The 25,189-nt window shown below is 40.5% G+C and overlaps 1 protein-coding gene across 1 annotated transcript in view; it reads right to left on the bottom strand.

Moving 5' to 3' along the window:
* LOC117449586 (voltage-dependent L-type calcium channel subunit alpha-1D-like) overlaps positions 1-25,189 on the bottom strand; it is an 80,026-nt gene that overhangs the window by 18,137 nt on the left and 36,700 nt on the right. The window contains exons 9-27 of the mRNA XM_071203663.1: positions 24,541-24,683; positions 23,151-23,219; positions 22,989-23,052; positions 22,879-22,905; positions 20,173-20,333; positions 19,329-19,554; positions 17,046-17,253; positions 14,335-14,455; positions 13,479-13,554; positions 13,072-13,135; positions 12,801-12,858; positions 12,617-12,713; positions 6,608-6,737; positions 6,440-6,499; positions 5,739-5,845; positions 3,192-3,279; positions 2,764-2,871; positions 1,388-1,440; positions 747-893 (exon numbers count right to left, since the gene is read on the bottom strand). Of these exons, the coding sequence (XP_071059764.1) occupies positions 747-893; positions 1,388-1,440; positions 2,764-2,871; positions 3,192-3,279; positions 5,739-5,845; positions 6,440-6,499; positions 6,608-6,737; positions 12,617-12,713; positions 12,801-12,858; positions 13,072-13,135; positions 13,479-13,554; positions 14,335-14,455; positions 17,046-17,253; positions 19,329-19,554; positions 20,173-20,333; positions 22,879-22,905; positions 22,989-23,052; positions 23,151-23,219; positions 24,541-24,683 (2,007 nt within the window). The remainder of the gene's footprint in view (positions 1-746; positions 894-1,387; positions 1,441-2,763; positions 2,872-3,191; positions 3,280-5,738; positions 5,846-6,439; positions 6,500-6,607; positions 6,738-12,616; positions 12,714-12,800; positions 12,859-13,071; positions 13,136-13,478; positions 13,555-14,334; positions 14,456-17,045; positions 17,254-19,328; positions 19,555-20,172; positions 20,334-22,878; positions 22,906-22,988; positions 23,053-23,150; positions 23,220-24,540; positions 24,684-25,189) is intronic.

Below are 25,189 nucleotides of genomic sequence, written 5' to 3'. Positions count from 1 at the left end.
ACAAAGATTCAAGATTCAAAGGCTTATCATCATCATACCAGGGATCACCAACCACATTTGTCCTAGGGCCAAAATTAGTCCTACACTTTCGGGAGCCAGCGATTTTTATATATAGCCCTGAATTCTGAAGTTGTTGACCGGGGGGGGGGGTACTGTCAACTCGCAGGAGCCTCGCAGCGGGGCTACAGCGGAGTGCATAAAGCAGACTCTTCACGCTAACGAAGGATCACTTCTTCTTCAGGGCAGGGAAGGCTACGCAGTACGCAGGCTGCTGTCCCGCAGCTGCTGCCTCTCTGTTGGACTCCGGTACTGCACATTACTCACGAGACGTTGTAAAAAAAAACGAGTGGGGGGGAACGCACTAACCACTCCGCCAGCGCCACAGCGCGTGCCGGGTGAGAATGTCTTGCGTGCCAGATTTGGCCCGCGGGCCATAAGTTGATGGTCACTGATATATACAGTAGCTACAATGCTACAAGAAATAAAATAGAGTAATGCAGATGAAGTAAACTATAAACATGTCAGAAAAACATAAATACAATAAGCTAAATAATGCAGAGAAAGTTCTAAAGGACCAAGTTAATGCAGGAACCCTAACATGAAACAATACAATGATAACTTGGAGAGGATCGAGAGACACGTCAGCCATCTTAACTCAAAAGATAAGGCTAGAAATATTCAGTTTTTCTATATTTGTTGTCAAAAAGCAGCCTTATCCTTTTATACAACATTATTAAGTTACTCACTGTGGCCAGCCTTCAAACGTGGACACGGTGAACAGAGCCAGCATCCCCATCAGCACGTTGTCAAAGTTAAAGTCACTGTTCTCCCAAACCCTCTCCTTCACCATCGGGTGGTTCATGTCTCCGTCTTTATACACCACGAACGTCCCTCTGAAAACATGCACACACATCCATTTAACATCTGTGAACACACGTTAAGAATTCATGTACAACAATCAGTATATAAAGGAAACTGTAGGCGATGAAACCAGAGAAGGGGGATAGTAGTTCCAGAAAGAAAAAGCACAGAAAATACGATATTTGATTAATAAATAATTGAGAAAAGAATATGGATTAAAGTGGTTTATTAACATGAAAATAATCGCAAATTTACAATAAAAAAAAGTCATATTCTCAGAGATTATAAAGTCTTACATTTGCCAGAAAACAATTGATCAGAAATTCTCTTAAATAAAAGTTAAAATTACTAAAAGTAACACAACTGCTTACATTTTTAAGGTAGGATGAAACTGATCCCAACACTTTAGTCTCAGAGAGTCAGAATATCCTTCCCTGGCCCGGTATTTTATTTTTATTGTTGTACCTACAATACCCGACTCTGCGTAGTATGTTATGTAGAGAAATTAGTAAAAAATAAAACTGACCTGCACTCAACAGGAGTGTGTTTGGCTTCATCTGTGCAGCTGTAGAATCTGCCCTGTAACGATCAACACAGGAAGGATCAAAACATTAAAGAAAAAGTCACTAACACTCAACAATATAATGCAGTCCAATACAACTTGTTTGTGAAGCTCAAAAGGTTTCACTGTTTTCGAAGTGTTCAAATGAAAATATGTAATGATGTTTGCTGATGTCATAATTAAAGGTGTTTCTATTCGTTGTGTTCTGCATCGACAGACATGAGATGGACAGAATATTAGAGAGACAAATACATTTCACACACTGAAATAATGAAGCAGTAAAAGTAAGAAAACAACAGAGAATACAACATTATTACATGGCTTAGTTGAACACTCGATTCTGATTGGTCAATTCAGAACACGTGACACGTTGTTAATCCAGAACAGACAGACCGCTGTCAAGGACTTATTGACCGTTGTTAAGGACGCTCACATCTGCAGAAAGAAGTCCGGTCGATTGAACTGTATGCAGTTTGGCCGAAAAGCAAACTGCATGAGTTTGCTTTTCAAACTGGGACAAGAAAACAGCGGAGAAGTAACGGGGCAGAAACCCTCCTTTTTACGCAACGGTCCAAACATAGACATCCATCCATCTTCTCCCGCTTATCCGTGGTCGGGTCGCGGGGGTAGCAGTTCCAGCAGTGAGCCTCAAACGTTCCTTTCCCCTCATCAACCAGCTCTGACTGGGGGGTCCCAAGGCGCTCCCTGGCCAGCGAAGAGATATAATCCCTCCACCTGGTCCTAGGTCTACCCCTTGGTCTCTTCCCATAGACATCAAACGGCGAAACATATTCAGTGTGCAGTTCCTTTGGCATTAGGGCAGGGATATCTAGATACTTCCCAAGGTTTGACATAATGAATTGTGCTACTTTTAAAGCAAGGAGCGATGTTTTCAAATCTGTAATCAAAAATGTCCGCAAAAACGCTATCGAAGCAGTTCCTGCCGTTGCTACGTTAGTTCAAACGGTGACAACGGACTATTTTTCTTAGCGGATGCATGTCATTAAAAAAAAATAATAGCCTACTATTTTTTAAATCAATAAAAGCATTTTCTAAATCTATAAAAAGCATTTAAATTAATATTGGGAGTCAGATCTCGCGGGATAATGTGCAGCGAGGCGGTCATTATGGGGAAAAGAACACCCTTCTCCCCATAATGACCGCCTCGCTGCACATTATCCCTCACTTAAAAGAGAGAATCAGTAAAAAATAATGAATTACATGCATACGTTTTCAGTTGTGTTTCAAGATACGTCAGAACAGTATTATATTGCATCAGACTGTACAGGCGTATCTGATATAGTCTATAATTAAAGTGCCGACAGGTGAGCAGCAGGTACCTTGAAGAGCTGGACTCCGATACACGCGAACATGAACTGCAGCAGCGTCGTGACGACTAAAATGTTTCCGATGGTTTTGATCGCGACGAACACACACTGCACCACGTTCTGTACACAAAGAAAATACACGTGTTAGACTTCAAAGAGAAACAAACTGCACTTTGTATACACTTAATACATAGCGAGCAAACCTTAAAGCTTAAACACTTACTCTATTTACATTATTGAATTTCATATTCTGTTCTTGGACATATCATAATCTATTGACATGTATATAGAGTTGTTGCACTACCTTGTATTTTATTATATATGTTGCGTTGTTGGAGGAGCTCAGGTCAGAAGAATTTCATTGCCGTTTCTACACTGTAGCTAATTTGAATCTTCAATCTACTTACTTCATGTTTAATTTGGATTTAACAGGAGTTTACCTTCAGTCCTTTGGCTCTGTTGATGGCTCGGAGAGGTCGGAGCACTCGGAGAACTCGGAGGATCTTTACCACAGAGATCGCACTCGAACTGAAGGAAGACAAATTAACATGTTAACCTGATAAAGGATTCAAAATAAGGCAGATTTAGCTGGGAAGTACATTGACTTAAAGGTGGGGTAGGTACGTTTGAGAAACCGGCTCGAGATACACTTTTTGTTATATTTCATGAAATGCTCTTAACATCCAGATAGCAATGAATATCTTGCTTTGACAAAAAATCCATAAAAAAAGTCCTCTGTGGAAGCCGTGGCGCTGTAAAAAGCTCGACCAATCAGCTGAGTAAAGTAACTGGATGGCCTACCTGCCTGTCAGCCTTCCATCGGGGCACAAACTTATCTCGTGCCCTCATTGGTCATGTGCGCGTACGTGTGTGTTGGGGGAGGGGCTCTGTAAGGAAGGGGCAGATTTGTTCCGCCTGTCTATTTTCAAATTCTAACGCACTCGAGCTGCTTTCTCCAAAATGACCTCCCCCACCTTTAAGGACATGTACATTAGGGTGGTCCTTCGTGCCATGTACATTTTCGAATTCATTTATGTTAAGCTCCAACCACCGGAATTCGTTATGATAGTCAAGAAAACTCTCCTGGTGATTTGTATTCAAATTCCAACCACATTTACCCCTCCCTCATCAACCTTGAAGTTCAGCCTCATGTAGGGTGGTCCTTAACATTGGAAGTCGACCTGGGCTGCCACACCAGCAGCCACGGTGCTGCAACTGAGGCTGCACTTCCAGCTGGATGAGGGACGGGTACATGTTGTCAGATTGAGGAAAACATTCACCAGGAGAGTTTTCTTGACTAATAGAATGGATTCTGGGGGTTGGAGCTTAGACTTTCCCACTTTCAATTTTAAGGACCACCCTAATGTACATGAGGTACTTTACTCCTTTTACGTTTGCCACCTTAAGTATATTTTGATGCTAATGCTTTTACTTTTAAGTTTTGAAAGCCTGACCTTCATTTGTAGCAGCGTAGAAATACATTACATGTTAGACGCTTTTATCCAAAGCGACTTACTTACTATTCGTTACTGTGGACAATCCCCACAGGAGCAATTTGGGGTTAAGTATCTTTCCCAGGAACACAACGGCATGCTGACTGCAGTAGGACTCGAACTAGCTATCCCCTGATTTGAAGTCCAGCACACTATCCACTGAGCCACAGCCTCCCTAATCTATAAGTGTCTGAGTACTTTGTCCAACTCTGGATTTAAATAAAAGGAAGCCTAGAGGCTAATAAGTAGAAGATCAGGGTAACTCCATTTGTAGTTTGTTAATATATATATATATAAAAAATAGATAAAATAATGATATTTTTATAAAAAAAGGAAGTAAGAGTAAAATATCCAATAAAAGATTAAATGAAATAAAAATATTAACACAAACTTAAGTTAAAGAAAATGTAAAAAAAGATAAAATAAAAATACCTATGTAAACATACAATGTGCACATAGTACACAATTATGTGTTTTATAATATACATATATGAGGCTTAATGTAGGACACGGATGTTGCCTTAAGTTGTAGACAAATGTATATATATCTTTATTTTTATGGGTTTTAGGACACTGTTTAGATTTATAGTGGGGCATTTTTGCCGCTTGCCCCCCCGTTATGACACTGACTACAATACCACCATTATAATATTGGCTTCAAACGCTCTGACTCTGTGTGTGTGTGTGTGTGTGTGCGTGTGTGTGTGTGTGTGTGTGTGTGTGTGTGTGTGTGTGTGGCCTAGCATTACTATACTTGTGGGGACCTAAATCTGTTTAAACAGTCACGTGTGGGGACTCGCCTCCATTATGGGGACACATTTGAGGTCCCCATGAGGGGGATCATTACTTTTAGGGTGAAGACTTGGTTAAGGGTTAGGGTTAGGATAAGTCTCCAGGAAATGCATGTAAGTCAATGTAATGTCCCCTGAAGTGATGTATATGTGTGTGTGTGTGTGTGTGTGTGTGTGTGTGTGTGTGTGTGTGTGTGTGATGTGTGTGTGTGTGTGTGTGTGTGTGTGTGTGTGTGTGTGTGTGTGTGTGTGTGTGTGTGTGTGTGTGTGTGTGTTGTGTGTGTGTGTGTGTGGTGTGTGTGTGTGTGTGTGTGTGTGTGTGTGTGCCTAGCATTACTATACTTGTGGGGACCTAAATCTGTTTAAACAGTCACGTGTGGGGACTCGCCTCCATTATGGGGACACATTTGAGGTCCCCATGAGGGGGATCATTACTTTTAGGGTGAAGACTTGGTTAAGGGTTAGGGTTAGGATAAGTCTCCAGGAAATGCATGTAAGTCAATGTAATGTCCCCTGAAGTGATGTGTGTGTGTGTGTGTGTGTGTGTGGTGTGTGTGTGTGTGGTGTGTGTGTGTGTGTGTGTGTGTGTGGTGTGTGTGTGTGTGTGTGTGTGTGTGTGTGTGTGTGTTGTGTGTGGTGTGTGTGTGTGTGTGGTGTGTGTGTGTGTGTGTGTGTGTGTGTGTGTGTGTGTGTGTGTACTCACTGTAGGAAGAAGGAGGCGAGCGACACTCCGACCACCAGCAGGTCCAGGAGGTTGAAGGCGTTCCTGCAGAAAGCGCCGGTGTGCAGGAGCATGCCGTACACCATCATCTGGAGAAAGAGAGGAGGGGAAATACAGATATTTAGGCTTTACTGTCCACACTGAAGTGGTGGAATGTTGTTGGTGTTACACTACATTTCAGAGGGAAGTATTGTACTTTTTACTTCACGAAATGATCCAAAAGTTGTAGTTACTCTGAGTTTATGAAACACAATGCATCGTGAAATTAAACTGAAATCAGGATAAACATTTGAGCTCTATTGCAACCAGCTACACCTTTTAAATGCATCCTACAAGTTTCTGCATCAAAATATTTGTATATTTCTTTTTACATTTCGTCCATACGTGTTAGTGTTCTTCATTTTGTTATAATACATAAATGAAACATGCAGCAATGTAAGCATCCTATTTAAATTCAATAGTTTAAAATAGAACAAGGTCAGGCAGTACTTAAACTTTCTTGATACATATGTTTACCTAAGTAAGACTTGAAATGCAAGACTTAACTTGTAAGAGAGAGTTTTAAATCATGGTATTATTACTTTTGCTCAGGTTAAATATCCTTATTGTTTTTCCACAACTAGTTTTTGAATTGACATTTTAGCACATCCCAATTTTCTTAGTTTCAGCCACTGCAGTGTTACCTTGAGGAAGATCTCCACGGTGAAGACTGAAGTGAAAACATAATCAGCGTAGCCGAGCACCTGAGGAAGAGAGACGGACATCAGCTCTGGATATCATTTGTTTTGAAGGTGAGTAATGATCAGATGGAAGTGTTTTAACTGCATGAATCTGAACGTGGTCTCTCTTACGATGTTCCTGAATGAGTGAGACTTGATGGGATCCTCAGCAGCCAGAGAGATGCTGCTGAGGATGATGAAGACGAGGATTAAGTTGGTGAAGTACGGATGATGGATGAGGTTGTGGCAGGCGACACGTAAACTAAAAATGGGAGGGAAATTACAAAAATTAACTGGATTATTTTAGTTGTTATCTATTGGTGTTAAAATGCATTACCATTCACCTCCTTGAGCCTCACTAGGAACATTTTTGAATTTTTTACATTTCCATTATTTTGGTTTGTTGATTTTATAAGGCAAGGCAAGTTTATTTATATAGCACATTTCAACACAAGGCAATTCAAAGTGCGTTACAAAAATGAAAGACATTAAGAGCATTAAGAAACATATTATAAAATGATATCTAAAAACACTCATTTAAAAGCAAAGATACATGAATACAAGTTACAGTGCAGTGTGAGATACACACATCTGAAATGTTTAGATCTGACTCTCAATCAATGCTAACTTCTTAGCAGAAATAGTTTTCTATGACCTCCCTTTCCTTCTACTTTCTTGTTTAACTTGTCCTTTAGTTACTTCTCCATGTTTAGTTCTGACTCTGGGGACAGAGAGCTGACCAGTCCCAGAAGACCTGAGAGATCTGGATGGTTCATAATTTAGCAGGAGGTCAGAAATATATTTTGGGCCTAAACCATTCATTGCTTTATAAACCAGCAGCAGTATTTTGAAATCTATTCTTTGACACACAGGAAGCCAGTGTAAAGACTTCAGAACAGGAGTGATGTGATCCACTTTCTTAGTGTTAGTGAGGACTCGAGCAGCGGCGTTCTGAATCAGCTGCAGCTTTCTAATAGATTTTTTAGTGAGACCTGTGAAGACACCATTGCAGTAGTCGAGTCTACTGAAGATAAAAGCATGGACAAGTGTTTCCAAATCCTGCTGTGACATTAGTCTTTTAATCCTAGATATGTTCTTTAGGTGATAGTAGGCTGATTTAGTAACTGTTTTAATGTGACTGTTGAAACTCACGTCAGAGTCCATGACTACACCTAGATTTCTGGCTTTATCTGTTGTTTTGAACATTGCAGACTGAAGCTCAGCGCTAACTTTTATACATTCTGCCTTGGCTCCAAAGACCATTACCTCAGTTTTATCTTTGTTTAATTGGAGAACGTTCTGACACATCCAGTCATTGATTTGTTCAATGCACTTACTCAGTGTTTGAATTGGAGCATAGTCTCCTGGTGAAATGGTTATGTAAATGTGTGTGTCATCCGCATAGCTATGGTAACTTATTTTGTTGTTTTTCATTATCTGAGCCAGTGGTAGCATGTAGACGTTAAAGAGAAGAGGCCCCAAGATGGAGCCTTGAGGTACCCCACATGTCATATTTGTCAACTCAGATGTGTATTTACCGATAGAAACAAAGTTGTTTCTGTCCTTTAAGTAGGATTCAAACCAATTTAGAACTGTTTCCGAAAGTCCCACCCAGTTTTCCAGTCGGTCTAGTAATATGCTGTGGTCAACAGTGTCAAACGCAGCACTGAGATCTAATAATACTAACACTGAAGTTCTGCCATTGTCTGTGTTTAAGTGGATGTCATTGAAGACCTTTACAAGAGCAGTCTCAGTGCTGTGGTTTGGACGAAAGCCTGACTGGAACACATCGAAACAGTTATTTAAATGCAAGAAATTACTCAACTGTTGAAAAACAACTTTTTCAATGATTTTACCTAGAAATGGCAGGTTTGATATGGGCCTGTAATTGTTTATTACGGAAGCATCTAGATATTCTCTAAGAGCTGTTTAATGACAGCAGTTTTCAGGGCCTGTGGAAAAACACCTGAGTGAAGAGATTTGTTTACTATATGAAGTAGATCTGAGGCCATGCAAGGAAAAACATCTTTGAAAAATCCTGTTGGAATAATATCAAGGCAGCAGGAGGAGGACTTCAGAAGTTGAATAATGTCCTCTAGGTTTTTATCATTAATCTGATGGAATTGTGTCATGGTGTTTGAATTGATTTTAAGTGGACACAGAGACAACACATTTGCTGTTCCTGATGCAGAGGCACTGACTGCTTGTCTGATTTTCTGAATTGTGTCAGTGAAGAAGGAGGCAAATACCTTGCAATTTTCAATTCTAAATTATAAAAGCCAAGTCTCTCTTTATAGATTTCAAAATGAACCTGGAGATTTAGCAGGGGCAAGTGTGGAAGAAAAATTGAGTAAACATTTCCCTAGTATTTTCAGTTAAACATCGCTTTGTGGTTACCTCTTTTTGAACACTTGTGTGAACAGAAATAGAGCTCTCAGAGAAAACACAGGAATGGTCAGAGAGCGCAACATCAGTCACCACAACCTTAGAGATATTCAGACCCTTTGAGATAATTAAGTCCAGAGTGTGCCCCTTATTGTGCGTGGGCTCCGTCACATGCTGAGTCAGTCCATAGCTATCAAGAACACAAAACAGTTCTTTAGCCCCTCTGTCCTGGGGGTTGTCAACATGGATGTTAAAATCACCAACAATGACTAGACGGTCAAAGTCAATACACACTATAGACAGCAGTTCAGTAAGGTCATCAAAAAGGCTTGCACAGTATTTGGGTGGCCTATAGATATTTAGGAACAGAGCTCGAGAGGAGCATTTCAGCTGAAGGGCCACATATTCAAAAGAAGCAAAGTTCCCATAAGATGTCTTCCTGCATTGAAGGGAATCATTGAACAGAATAGCAACTCCACCCCCTTTCTTATGCTTTCTTTCCTGACTCATAAAACTAAAGTTGGGAGGGGTTGATTCGATAAAAACAGCTGCACTGTTATTTTGTTCAATCCAAGTTTCTGTTAAAAACATAAAATCGAGATTGTGCTCAGTGATAAAATCATTGATTAAAAAAGTTTTGCCAAAGACCTGACATTTATTAAAGCTAGTTTAAGTTGTGGCAATTTTTTGTGACAAGCTGTGGCTGACATGGAGTCACTGCTAAATTAGATAAACTCACACAAACGTTTGAGCACTTCCTGTTTCGAAGCTGATTCACCGCTCTCAATCTATTACCTATCAACACAGATATCGGCAAAGCTACTGGCAGGCAGGGCCCCGGCATGTCCTGGAAAGAGTTGAGATTACCATACGCCCTTGATCCTGGACATATCAGTTAGAGTTTGCTGCGTTTTGTACACACACATTCTTATCAGGCTTCGGAGACCGCAGATGCTGTCTTGAAGGGGGGGGAGGTGGTTGACGTAGGCACGGGGATGAAGCGTCTCTGCTTCAGTGATTGTGGTGGGCGTCGTTGATGGGGCGGGGGTAAAGGACATGCTGCCAACCCTGCGTATCTCCTTCATGTGGCCATCGAACTCCAGGAGGGTGAAAGGGTGAACGGAGAGTAGAGAGAGCTGGGGGTGAAGGAAGAGTATCCTCAAAGGTGATAGGGCGGTGGAGACTCCTCCATTTGTGTCATAGGTCTCCCATAATCAGAACATTCCTCAGGCGGGTGCAGTGATACTTCTTCAAGGTTTTCTGCACGATGTGTTGTGTCTTTCTATTGTTTTGATTCCTCTTGTTGCTTGTCCTTGGCAGAGGGAACAGATTGATGACGCAGGCAGTTGAATATTTTAGAGAAACAATTTCACTCCTGACTTGTTCAGGCAAACTCCATTTGCCTTAAAGGTGGGGTAGGTAAGTTTCAGAAACCGACTCGAGATACACTTTTTGTTATATTCCATGGAATGCTCTTAACATCCCGATAGCAATGAATATTTTAAGTGCTTTGACAAAAAATCCATACAAAAATTTCATCTGTAGAAGCCGTAATACTGTAAAAAGTACAACCAACCAATTGGATGGCCTACCTGCCTGTCAGCCTTCCATCGGGCACACACTTATCTCGTGCCCTCATTGGTCATGTGCGCGTTCGTGTGTGTTGGAGGAGGGGCTCTGTGAGGAAGTGGCAGATTTTCTCCGGTTGTGTATTTTCAAATTCTAGCGATCTCGAACCGGTTTCTCAAACTTACCTACCCCACCTTTAAAAAGATTTCTGCGGTCTCAGAAAAAGTTAAAATTGTCAATAAAATGGACAGAATGGTCAGTACAGGCAGTTGAAAGACAGGTGTTCAGTGCAAACAGTCTGCTGAATCTCTCCACTCCTCTTCTGACTGGCGGTCGAGGGCCACTGATGAACACCTCTGCATTTAGAGAGCTGACAGTTTCCAACAGACATTTAAAGTCTTCTCTCAGCACTTCTGACTGTTGTTTTATAACATCATTTGTTCCAATGTGTAGTACCACATTCTTCAGTCGGATGTTCAGCCCCAATATGCAGGATCTTCTCAGCCAAGTCAGAGACCGTATCCTTGGGAAAACAGAGTACTTTGGTGTTGTTCTTACTACACAGACCTTTTACATCTCTTAGAGCAGAGTCACCCACAATCAGAGTTTCAGGCCCAGTCGTTAGCTTTCCCTCTAGCCTTTTACTTTTGGAGTAGCTGTTGGTCCTTCCTTACCCTGCTGTGTGAAGAGGACGGGTTATCCAGGTCATCAGAAAGAGATCTCCGGCTCTCGGTCAGCGGAGCGTATCTGTTCTGGATTGGCACACTTGGTGGTTTAGGAGGATTTTTTGTAGTTCTCCCTTTAGCAGCTGTCCACTGCTGTTTCCTAGTATGAATAGGGGTTGAAGAGGCGCTCTTCCTGGGTGATAACAATGCAGGCCAGCCGGTTGCATCACAGATTTCAGAGCGCTGGGCTCTGCCTGTTATCCGTCCTCCAAAATCCCATGGAAATGATTTACTCTTAGGCTTTGGACCCAGAGAGTTCCAGGGAGGACTACCACTTGTAGATTTATTACCCGGTACACAGCCCTCCTGTTCCTTGGAATCCTTGTAGCTGCTAACTAGCTGTGAGTTAGCATACCCTTTTCCATTATTTTGCAACACTGGTAAAGTGGTGTCATTCCAACATAGTTCATTCACTTCCACGTTAACTTCCAACCGTTGCATTTTCATTTCCGACAGGGCCATCTTCTGTAGAAGTTTGTGGAAGTCATCCGTAGACAGGGGCGGACTGGGACTAAAAATCAGCCCGGGACTCTCGACTGGCCCACCTCGGTACCGCAAGGAAATACCGCTAGTAAATAATTAAAAACAACGACGGTGGGGGGGGGGGTGCTAGTGACTTATTCGACCGGCCCACATCGTCCCCGAACGTCCCGATGGCCAGTCCGCCACTGTCTGTAGAGAGCGGAGGCATTTTGCTGCTAACTAGCTTAAGCTAAATAGCATGCAGTACCAGGCTTTAGCTGTTGCTAGGCCACGCTACTGTAAGACTGAGGTCGTCGTAAAAATATTGAAATATGGCTGAAACCCTCCGTCTATTTACGAAGAATAACTGTCCCAGTGATAAGTTAATGTCCAGGAGCCGCTGCTCGAAGTTTTCAGAAAAGAAAAATAGGAAAATCAGCATAAAAAAGTAAGCAGAGGCAAGAGCAAGCAGAAAAGCGTCTGCACTGTAAGGAAGTAGGAAGCATGGCATACATTTTGAAGAGGGTCAGTTTCAGGGTTGTTGAAAATATCTATTCTAACCTAGTGTTTAGTATAATAAAACCAGTTAAGAAATAACACCAGTGGCATTATGTAATCAACAAATATTTGGTATTCATTATCAGAAATGTTTTTAAAATATTGAAAGTGGAAAAAATATATACCGGTAATATATAAAAATACTTTACGGAAGTATAACAAAAAAAATTATTTATGAAACAACTGTGGTGTTATTTAAACAAACCTGAAATGTAAATGAATGAATAATTGATGATTTCGGTAGATTATAGTTTGAACTTCAAAAATGATATTAATAAGGTATACAGTGTATTGACAGACATCTTTTAACTCTGAGGACTTTGGAGCAGCTTCTTATTTGGAACTGTTTTAAGAACAGTGGAATTAAAGAGTAACATATAATACTTTTCTAAAACTTGCATTGTATAATATTTAATTTGACGTATGTATGAAGTTAGATTACCAGTTTTTCTTTCCCATAATGAAGAAGGAGCTTCCGTCCGGGATCGGGACGATCTTCTCTTTTGGCCCCGAGAACTCAGGCTTTATCGGAGCAACTCCTGCAAATAAATAAAGAAAAACATAAGAGACATTTTTACATATTTAATCATCATATTGTAAGCTTGTCCTGCAGGATTCACACTCACCCTCCAGACCCTCGATCGCCCTCAGCTCCTCGTTCTCCTGCCAGTCGTCCTCTTCAGCCTGAGACAAAACATCAGCTGTTTAGCAAAACTATGGAGGTAGATCTGTCTCAGTATTATCTGTGTGAACAGATCCACAATCCTCATGTTCATATATATTGCAAAATAAAACAGATTCCTCAAAGAAAGGAATAGACAGTACTTCCATACCCCGCCCTTTATTTACAAAGATGTCTAATTTGGTGCAGTAAAATAATCAAAAAAGAGAATCTACCCCTGTGTCTTCTTCCTCTTTCTCTTCATCATCATCCCAATCTTCCTCGTCGTCCTTTTTCTCCCTAAAGAAAGAATACAAATTAAAAAAGATCCAAACTGAAAAAGATAGTATTATTTCCATCTGATCCCAGTGTGTGTGTGTGTGTGTGTGTGTGTGGTGTGTGTGTGTGTGTGTGTGTGTGTGTGTGTGTGTGTGTGTGTGTGTGTGTGTGTGGTGTGTGTGTGTGTGTGTGTGTGTGTGTGTGTGTGTGTGTGTTGTGTGTGTGTGTGTGTGGTGTGTGTAGTGTGTGTGTGTGTGTGTGTGTGTGTGTGTGTGTGTGTGTTATACTGACATCGCATCAAGTAGGAGTCAGTAGAAAATGTGTGTGAGACCATAGTTATTATCATCTCTGTGTTAAAACGTACTCCACGACTGCTTTCCTGCCGCCTCCTGTTGCCAAGTTGTCCACAGCGATAGCCAAGAAGACGTTCAGCAGGATGTCTGATCTCAGAGTGAAGGAGTTCCATTTGAGAAAATCCTTTAAAAGCACATCTGTAATTGTCTTCTACAAGGATGAATGAAAACAAAGGTACAATCTCGAGTTTGTTGTCAAAGTGCAGCAGCGTGGGATCATGGGAGTTGTAGTTTTCTCTCCGTGGTCATGATTCAGGAGGGTTTTTAGTGTCTCGTCCTCTCTGATATAACGCAGTAAAAATAGTGAATGCAGTTTCAGTTTGACTTTATACATCTGTGTTCTCGCTACAGCTCGTTTCTCTGATACCTTTAGATCCAGATGTCCCAATCACTAAAATCCTTCAACCGGTTAAAAAAGCACCATCAAGTAAAAATAGTTTGGTAACATTGTGGATCTGGATACTCTGAAACTGAAATCTGGAAACTGGATAAAAAGTCAGTTTTTTGGCTGCCGAAGCGAGCTCGAAGGAGATACAACGCCATCGCAGGACACCAGAGGACACATTACCCTAATTAAAACTACACATTGTTCTAGAACTACACAATCTATTCACTTATTTCCTGCTATTGCTCTGTATGAATAGTATTACCTTTTGTTTTGTTACTTCCCATTGTAAAGCGTTCTTGGGTTTCGTGAAAGGCGCTATATAAATTGAAATTATTAATATTTAACAAAGGGCTAGTCATTTTTAGATATTGCAATGTGAACATTTGACATATTAAATGTTTAAATGTGAATATATTCTGGTTTCTTTCCTCCATGAGTGCTAATCTTTGGGAAACATCAGACGGCTCTTTAAAGGATACAGTTACCGCAGACGAAGAGGATGACGAAGTAAATGCAGACCACCATGTTGGGGAAGATGGGTCCTCCGTACGCCATGATGCCGTCGTACATCACAGCGTTCCAGTCCTCTCCGGTCAGGATCTAAAGACAGAGGGACAGCCATTTAATATATACCACAACAAATGACTGTGAGAGGGCAAGACAATAGGGCCTCGTTTACTAATATGTTCAAAACTTTTTTCGTTACATTTGTTCGGAAGACAGAAAGGTGACATGTGCGCACAAAAAGATAGAAATACCAAATGAAATTGAGGAAAATAAGGAACGCCAAACAAAGTCCATATTAAGTAGGGAATAATGTTAATAATAACAATAAAAAATATCACAATATCACATACACAATACCTCTAACATTTTTATATAAAGAAATATAATTTCAATAAAAAAATACATCATGTAATAAAAATCGAATAATTAGGAGAAAATATATGCGCATATCGTTTTTTAATTTGTATCTATATATATATATATATACATTATTCAGTCCAAGAAAAAGGACTGGGACAGAATAAAGACAATTATGTAAATTAATTACAAATAAATCCTAAATATGATACGAACTGTAGAAGATAAGAAACACAGTAGCCAATCATTTTGCACGAAAATGTCAGCAGTCATAGAACGTGATGTCGGTTTTAATAATCATTCTTTCCTTGAGAGTGGTGGTAAATAAGGCCCAGAAACGCAGGTATTAACACCAGAACCGCCAGGGCTCGCTGTATACCTGAAACCGCCCAACGGGTCAAATGTACCCGCTATTAGAATTGCATTGATTTTCAAGGTACAATGTTATCTATGTATCATACTAGAACACAGGGTTAACAGTGAGTTGTGATCGCACAGGGATGACACTTATACCAATAGAATCTGTGGACTCTCACTTGAGCAGATAGCATGACGTATGCCAATATCGCTAACGTGAGTTATGTGCAAAGTCTCTCTCTCTCTCTCTCCTCTCTCTCTCTCTCTCTCTCTCTCTCTCTCTCTCTCTCTTCTCTCTCTCTCTCTCTCTCTCTCTCTCTCTCTACTCTCTCTCTCTCCTCTCTCTCTCTCTCTCTCTCTCTCTCTCTCTCTCTGGACATCTTCAAATCCTCACTAAAAACGCACCTGTTCACCGTGGCCTTCGGACCCTAGTCCTTTCCTGGGGGGTATACTGCGAAGCAGGATTTTCGCTTAGCCGGCTTAAATTCAGGGAAAACTCGGCTTTCCGGTCATCCGAAGCTGGTTCTCTTTTTAGCAGGCTAGATCTCCATGGTAATATATGCTAAGCAGCTAACCTGGTCGGGCCCAGGTTAGGTTGCAGGCTAAGAGCTCAACTCAGTGAAAGCACCGCCTGCTGACCAATCAGAGCTCAGTGTGCGGAGTTTAAAGCGATCAAGTCATATTACAGGAGAAAGGAAATACAGAAAAACTGCCGTCGCAGGAAAGACGGCCGGCAGAAATCACCGACTGTGTGAACGTGAACATGAATAGAATATCACCTCCCATCTTCAGAGCAATCTGACTGTTATAACATTAGCGTTAAGAAAGCTTACTTAAATATCGGCCACAACATAAGTAACCGGATCAGAGTAACATTAAGTACAGTCCGCGGCATATCACTTCATAATGTATCATATCTCTCCTTATCTGAGTCAGTTGAGCCGTATCTGGCCGTGCAACACTCACAGTGTCACATACTGTATGCAGAAGTATTATTTTAAGCAACACATTAAGTTGACGAAACACTCGAGACAAATGTAATTGAAGTCAGATCGTGTTTTAGACGGGGCAGTGATATCATAAACCTGTTAATGTATGCATTCAAACACTTTTTCTTTTTCCAGCTGTATTCACCTTGCAGGTGCAGCTCTGAGGCTTTGATCCTGGATCAAGTGTTTAAGTCATGGATGTTTAAAGTTTAACGTCTTCATATGTCTAATATTAGAGTTCACTTTTCATTCAGGAAGTATGACGCTGCGCTGTCAGTGCGCTTCTCCATGTTTGTGATTGGTCGAATGCTCCAGATACCACCCCTTTCATGTGAACGCCACCTAACTAGATAGGACACGGCTGGCTGAGCGATCCACTTGATAACCAGCGTCGTAGTACAGTTTAGCGACAGCGCGTATGTTTTGGATTAGGCCAACCGGCTAACTCAAACATATCAAGGTTAGGTTGAACCAGGTTCGTAGTATAGGCCCCTGGTCCCCTGGCTTCCTTTATTTATTTATTTTCTTGTTTTGTTCCCTCCTCAATGTCTGTTTTGTTTTGTCTGTCCACCATGTACAGCGACCTTGGGTCACGTGAAAGGCGCTTTATAAATTCCATTTATTATTGTTATTATTATCTATCTCAATCTATACGGAACCGCAGTAAACAACAGGCGTTGCTATAGCAACAAGTCATGTTTACGCACGAGATCAATAGCGCGAAAATCAGTGCATTGTCTATAAGCTAAATATTACCCCCCGGACGCTGGTGTACATGGCCATTTTTTGGGCCATTTTTTCAATCTGACTTCATATTGACAATTCTTTACAACAGCGGGTGCTACATAACAGACTTTCAGGAAAAGTCACGGACTGGGAGACTTTAATATTTTGCTGAAAAAAAGTTACATGCAATCAGGAAACAGCTGCGGGTAAAATGTACCCGTTGGCGGTTCTAGTGTTAAGGAGGTGTTAATGACCTGGAAGCAGGTGAGCAGAGCCTGAGGGAACGAGTCGAAGGTGCTCCTCTTCATCTGCGTCTCGTCGAAGTTGAACTTTCCTCCGAACAGCTGCATGCCGAGCAGAGCGAAGATGATGAGGAAGAGGAAGAGCAGCAGCAGCAGAGACAAGATGGCTTTCATGGAGTTCAGCAGAGAGTTCACCAGGTCGGACAGAGCAGCCCAGTGCCTGGAAACAACACACAGGTCTATATCAGTTCCTTGTCCTGCCGCTGAGTGGAGATCTATCATTAAGACATTATTAAGACAGGTGTGACTAAAGAGAAATAATAACATCATTTACTGTCTTGAATATATTTATAGGATAAACTGAAACAAGACCTACTTGCTCAGTGTTCACATGGTGTTACCTTTTTTGATTTACCTCTATTTTTTACTTTTTAAATGTTACTTATTTTAATCCTTTTTTGCTTTTTACTTTTAATGTACATTTATAAAAATTGTATTGTTATTTTAATTTTATTTTTTCTTATTTGAATTTTACATTTACAGGGTTCACACACTTTGTCACCAATGATTTTCAATGACTTCTCCATGACCTTTACCTAACCTTGACCAGAAACATTACTCTCTCAGCGTTCCACTGAAAATGGTTTATTTTAACATGGAACAGGAAAATCAGGTCTGCTTATGAAACATGTGGTGCCTCTAAAACAAATCAAACAGGCTCACTAGCTTCCACACGCTAAAGCCACTAAAATCTCTCACCAGCAAAACACCTCGTCAGCTAAAAGCCATTTTACGTTTCATTACGACACAGTATTTATTATCATTATAGTGTTACTATTTCGACAAGTAGATAAAATATAAATTATATTTGATGCAACTTTAGTTACATTTCCATGACTTCTCCAGGTTGTTAATGACCGTAAGAAGAACCCTGTGTTTAAATTGTTCTTGTTAAATGTAACAAGTGGATACAAACTCATTATTTATTTTAATTATTTAATTTTGAATTATATTTTACACATACATATACACATTTTGCATTTACCAAATATTATGCATATTGCAACTTTGATATTGTATAATATAAAATGGACTTTTATTAATCCCCGTGGGGAAATGGTTTCTCTGCATTTGACCCATCCTAGTGTTAGGAGCAGTGTGCTGCCATTTTGAACGGCGCCCGGGGAGCAGTGTGGGGAACGGTGCCTTGCTCAGGGACACCTCGGTAGCACTTGGTCTTTCCGGGACTTGAACTGGTGACCTTCCAGTTACCAAGCCAAGTCCCTATCGACTTCGCCACTACTGCCCCATTTCAATAAAGTTTAGATTTATTGTGCCTGTTTGTCCTTCCGCCATTAGCTTTTGTTTTTAACCTTAGGAGGTCTGGAGGTTTAAAGTGCTTTATAAATAAAGTTATAAATAAAGTTGTATTGTTAATAACTTTGATCTCTACCAGGATCTAGTCTTTCGTCACTACAAGCAACTCTTTCTCTAAGTATGTTTTTTGAATCCGTCCCCCAGATGTTTCGCCCCTAATCTCAGCCCCAGTTACCGGGTCATCTTGAAGATCATGTATAGTTTTAAATCTTGTTTTTCTCTTAAAAGGTCACCTATCATGCTATTTGTAGGCAATAGCACAGGTCTCAGATATATAAAAACATGTCTATGAAGTGTTTTGCTCAAAATACCAAGCAGATCACCCATTCTAGCCATGCCTCATATCCCTCTATTTCACTTCCTGTTTCAAAAGTGCTGATTTGGGGTATGAAGCTTTCAAAAAAGGAGGGGTCTGAGCTCATGCGGGACCCGGCAGCTACCGTCTAAACTAAATACTGCCGTGATGAAACGCCATATCATGGATTATCAAGGATTCTCTCTGAAACAGTCTGGAGCTCAAAGGCTTTCTCTCTTGCCGGTTACACCACAAGGTGAGTTCCTTTTTACTTCCTGCTTCTTCACACACATGCTCTCCAGTACAGGTTAGCTCTGAGTGTTAGCCATGCTAATGTAAACACCGACCATATTACGTCCAAAACAGTCGGGCATTGTTTCTGATAGCAGCGTTTCTGATTGGGCCGTGGGTCCACATTTCAGATATTACGTCATATCGGACGCAAATCTGGATCAGCTCCGTTGTTCCCCGTTTTTAGAGATTTGGGTACGGAGGAAAAGAGAGGGTTTTATTTTCTGATGCTGCTTGAGTTCCCCGACACACCGGGGACACATGTTGATGTATAGAGACATCAAAACGTGCATTTTGCATGATAGGTCCCCTTTAAACCCAGCCCTAGTTACCGGGTCATCTTGAAGACGCGCAGCAGGCGGATGCAGCGCAGCACGGAGATGCCGATGGGGGGGATGAACTCCATCTCCACCAGCAGCGTCTCCAGGATCCCCCCAAACACCACAATGCAGTCGAAGCGGTTGAAGAGCGCGATGAAGTAGATCTGCAGGCCGAAGGCGTACATCTTCAACAGCATCTCCAGAGTGAAGAGGAGCAGCAGGACCTTGTTCGCCCGCTCTGAGGAAGAGGGGGGGGAGTCAGTTAATACACAGATTAAGTTGGAATACCACACTGCTGCTAAAGAAATACAAAGTATAGGACACAGAGGACACTATGTACATTACACTAGAGTGCAGAGTAGTTGCAGTATGTATGGAGTGTGATGATAAATAAAGAAATGCAAACAATTAAAGTAGAATAAATAAAAACAATTGTATTAAAACGGATAGGATGAAAAAAGAAAAAATGAAAAAAAGAAAACAATTTTAAATTAAATAAACTTCATTTTTTTTTTTATATATACAATTTTTTATTTAAATGAAAAGGTTGAAATAAGAAATAATAATATTTGGAAAAAAGTAAAATAATAACATTTAATTAAAATTCAAAAATTCAAAAAATAAAATGTAAAATACATTTTAATAAAAACTAATTTTTATATAAAAAATGTTGAACTAAGAAATATGAAAATTTATTTATTTAAAAAGGCAAGAAAATGGAATCTGAGAGTTCTCATTGCTTCTGACAGCTTTTCTTTTTATCTTAAAAAGACGAAATAATTGTTGTCTTGAATCAAATTATTGAATCACCTATTATTTATTTAAGTGTAATGTAAAATGAAGAACAGAGTCTCACCCTGCATCTCTGTGAGCCACTTGGGCTGCCCGTAGTGCTCGGAGGCGCTGGCCACCGTGTTGAGGAAGACGAGCAGCAGCACCAGCCAGTAGAAGTTGCTCGTCTTCACCGCGACTCGGCAGTTCTTCCTCATCGTGTGGTTCAGCTGGCACAACTGGTCACTGGAACAAGAGAGGAGACATATTTGAGTTTGAAGGTCCCCTATTCTACTGTGTTTCATCAATGTATCACAGGTCTCAGATATATACAGAGCCTGTCTCTGATTGGCTGAAACACCAAACTGATCATTGCAGCATTACCCATAATCCCCTCTGTTTCAGCCCTGTTTCCAAAGTGCTGATTCTCTGTCTGTTACTTTAGATGAAGATAAGGAGCCCCTCCCCACGCCCCTCTGAGAGACATTTGGTTACAAAGAACTCAACGGTGCTCTAGAGGAGATTCAGGTGATAAGGGGGGGGGGGGGGGTTACCTTGGTTGCTGATTGGCTAATGGTTACACAAGACAACACATCGTTATGACATCATGAAGTGGCCAAAATCTGATCAGCTCATTTTCAGACAGGTTTTTATAGAAATGGATCAAAAAGAGAGAGAATCTTTGTTCCTGAAACTTTCAGAGTCTCTTTCCACAGAGGGGACACATGTTGATGTAGAAGAGACATGGAGAAGAGGGGACACATGTTGATGTAGAAGAGACAGGAAGAAGAGGGGACACATGTTGATGTAGAAGAGACATGAAGAAGAGGGGACACATGTTGATGTAGAAGAGACAGGAAGAAGAGGGGACACATGTTGATGTAGAAGAGACATTAAGAAGAGGGGACACATGTTGATGTAGAAGAGACAGGAAGAAGAGGGGACACATGTTGATGTAGAAGAGACATGAAGAAGAGGGGACACATGTTGATGAAGAAGAGACATGAAGAAGAGGGGACACATGTTGATGTAGAAGAGACATGAAGAAGAGGGGACACATGTTGATGTAGAGGAGACATGAAGAAGAGGGGACACATGTTGATGTAGAGGAGACATGAAGAAGAGGGGACACATGTTGATGAAGAGACATGAAGAAGAGGGGACACATGTTGATGTATAAGAGACATGAAGAAGAGGGGACACATGTTGATGTAGAAGAGACATGAAGAAGAGGGGACACATGTTGATGTAGAAGAGACATGAAGAAGAGGGGACACATGTTGATGTAGAAGAGACATGAAGAAGTGGGGACACATGTTGATGTAGAAGAGACATGAAGAAGTGGGGACACATGTTGATGTAGAAGAGACATGTAATGCAATTGACTATGCCTATTTTATTTGAACTCTTGATTTAGGGGGCGAGACGGAAGGATTAACAAAAAGTACCACGAGGTAGATTTTTTACAATAAAGTTAATGTTTGTTTTAGAAGTTTAAATATTCACATGAGGCATAATGTAACGTCTACTTTTGTTGAATTTAAGGGAACACTTCAGAGAAAGTTTGACAAATGCGGTTTGTCGATGTAAGCAAAAACGCAACATCTGCAAGAAACAGCGTCTGAGGGTGTCACACCCACTTAACGGGAAGAAACTCAGCTAACTGATGATATGAACAATTCTCACTGAAACAAAACACAACTCTAACGCAGAGCCTCTGAATTAGCCCTGAGCGAAAAAATGCTAACGCACTTAGCACAGAACTCACGGTATAAATACTTTATTACTTATTGGATCCGCACAGACAAGATATCAGTGTAAAGCTGAGATTCCACATATTCTAGCGGTATAAGTATCATCACTGAGCGACCAGAACTCAGGGCAGCGAAGGCAAACCCAGACAACACACCACGTAGCTTTACGGAGCCAAAACGGCAAAATACGTCTTACCTTTGCTGTTCAAAGTTGTGTTCAATGGCATTAAAACGATAAAAACGCTGCTGAAGGTTAATCCAATGTCTCTGTGTCACTTTGAAATGATGGCTGATAATCCATCATCACTTTATGGCAATAACCTAGTTTTCAGTTTTCAAAGCGTAACATAGCTTTCGATTTTAAGAACCTCCCCTCGATTCCATTGGCTCTGACGGTTAGAAAGAGATGTCAATCATCAAAATCAACCGATGGGTTCCAGAGATATGGAAAATGCACCCAAATGACCCCAGAAGTGTTTTTGTTTCTTCTAAATCTCTCTAAAAAGGTCAAATGTCACCTGGTTTGCATCAATCTTGATACAGGGTACTTATTATATGTCATAGTTTGGATTCCTAAAGCTTTTAGTCTACCATCCCATCATTCAAGGGTTTTCGCTATAAGTAATGTTTTTTTTTTGGACGGATTTTTGTACTATGTTCAATCTGAATTTACCTTAAAATAAAAAGTTCTATATTGATTCTGACTTTTCTACATCCAACTCACAGGTTTGTCATTGCTTTGAGAAAAAAGATGATTCATTTACCCCTTTTAGAAGTGAAGTTATAGTCATTTGTTCTGGGCATGTCATTTTCGAGTCTGAGACCTGAAAAACAGGCTTGGGGCTGAACAGGTTAACTTCTGAATGTGGATTTTGGACGTTTTCTTTCCCCTAGTCTGAAAGAAGACCTATCAAAATGGACCAGCACATGTTTTTGCCTACAAAGTCTCACATTAATTGAGACATACATGTAAGGAACTTCAGGATGTCAGAGTACCTCTTATGATTGCATGTGAGAAATAAAGAAATTGATCTTACCAGAAGCTATTGGCCATCATCTTCGCCCTGAGGAAACAAGAACATGTTAAAGTATTATTGACTTTATTAATCATGAATGAATAGAAATGTGTTTTTCTCAGTTTCCTTACATGAGAGACGCACAGAAGCCGTTGTCGTCGTCGAGGTACGCGATGTCATCATCTGAGTCTGACTCTGAGGAACACAGAGGAAACAACCGGCTGTTTGAGACATGCTGTCAAATGAAATGGACTAAACTAACATGTTGGAAGAAACAAAGCGATCTGACGTACCTCCTCCGTCCTCACTGTGCTTGTACCAACCGAACTTCTTCATCATCTTCTTCTTCGCGATCGCAGCACCTATAGAGACAAACAGAGGATGATTAGTTTCAACGTGGACATGTTGTACTTTTTGTACTACGATAATCCTCAATTATGGTATCTTGTGTACAATTTGTATGTAAAAGTTTATTAAAAAGTGGATCACAAAGAACAGCTGAATAAATATTTCCCGTGGAATTTAATTTCAAATTTTTCAAAACAACAATGATTTTTTTCTATTTATTTAAATGTGTTTAAAACGTTTTTATTGAAGTATATTGATCTAAATATAAATGTATTATATATATATATACTGTATATTTATAATGTATGTTTATTTACATCCTCACTATTTTTTTTTAAAGAAATAGGAACTGAATATGTAAATTAAAATCACTTGATAGATTATGCATTTGATCAGGGCCGGTTCTAGCCAATTTGATGCCCTAGGCGAGATTTTAGCTGACGCCCCCCCCCCCCCCCCCCCCCCCAGTTTTGTGATCAAAACTTTGAGACCCACTATGATAACTTAGACTAAAGTTAAAGCTTTGTTGTAGAAACATCTTCTTCTTATATCCGTTAGCGCAGCTAGCACCAGGTGCTAATAAAAACAGCGCCGGTACCTCGCTCCCACGCTCACTCGCACTTTGGCTGTGAGCTGCGGGTGCCAGATAAGCCAACATCCCCCACGTTCATCACTTACAGCGCCCATCGTACAGGGCAAATTAAAATTGTAACCGGGGTGAAAAGGGTGTTACCTTGACTTAATTATGAATGTTGTTACATCAAGGCCGATAATTAGGGTGAGCACCAACGGTCAAAAAAATGTTTCCCCCTCCCAGAGCTGCCAGCGCAGCGCCTCCCCAGATCTGGCGCCCTAGGCGAACATTTATAACGCCAATGCTAAGGACCGGCCCTGCATTTGATAGTAGTACTTTTTTTACTACGATAATCCTCAATTATGGTACCTTCTGTACAATGTTGTATGTAAAAGTTAGTTAAAAGTGGATCATAAAGAACAGCTGAATAAATATTTCCGGTGGAATTGAATTTCAAATTTTTCAAAACTATTTTGATGATTTTTTCAGTTTATTTAAATGTATTTAAAACATTATTATTGAAGTATATTAATTTAAATATGAATTGATTTTACATATATATACTGTATCTTCATACATATATACTGTATGTTTATTTATATCCTCACTTTTAATTGTTTTTTAATGTTATTTATTTTTACATTTTTTAAAGGAATAGGAACTGAATATGTAAATTAAAATATCAAATGTTTGTATAATTGCACTTTATAGCTTATGCATATGTATAGTGGATGAATGAATGTGTAGATGTTTTGTCTCACGTTTGTTCCCCTCCTCGTCCACGTCCTCGGCCTCGATCAGCCAGTCCATGTATCCGATCATGTCCTCCTCCATCTGTTTGCTCTCCTGAGCTTCCTGCAGGTCGCCCCGAGCCACCGCCTTCTCTCTCTCCTTGGAGAACTCTCTGTGCACACAAATCAGTATCACAGTCACAAACATTATTTTTCCCAAAGTCGCAGAATATCCATTATTACACTAAAGCAAGGGTGTCCAAACTTTTTTTACTGAAGGCCGCATTCAGAAACATTTACGAATAGCTGGTCCACTCACTAGAGGTGAATTGCCTCATTAGTTAAAGGGGACCTATCATGCAAAATGCACGTATTGATGTATTTTATTCATCAACATGTGTCCCCGGTGTGTCGGGGAACTCACGCAGCGTCAGAAAATAAAACCCTCTCTCTTTTCCTCCGTACCCACATCTCTAAAAACGGGGAACAACGGAGCTGATCCAGATTTGCGTCCGATATGACGTAATATCTGAAATGTGGACCCACGGGCCAATCAGAAACGTTGCTATCAGAAACAATGCCCGACTGTTTTGGACGTAATATGGTCGGTGTTTACGTTAGCATCGCTAACACTCAGAGCTAACCTGTACTGGAGAGCATGTGTGTGAAGAAGCAGGAA

This window comes from Pseudochaenichthys georgianus, chromosome 7, assembly GCF_902827115.2.
Source record: "Pseudochaenichthys georgianus chromosome 7, fPseGeo1.2, whole genome shotgun sequence".
Classification (NCBI taxonomy): Eukaryota; Metazoa; Chordata; class Actinopteri; order Perciformes; family Channichthyidae; genus Pseudochaenichthys; species Pseudochaenichthys georgianus.
This window is presented reverse-complemented; position numbering and strand designations above follow the sequence as displayed.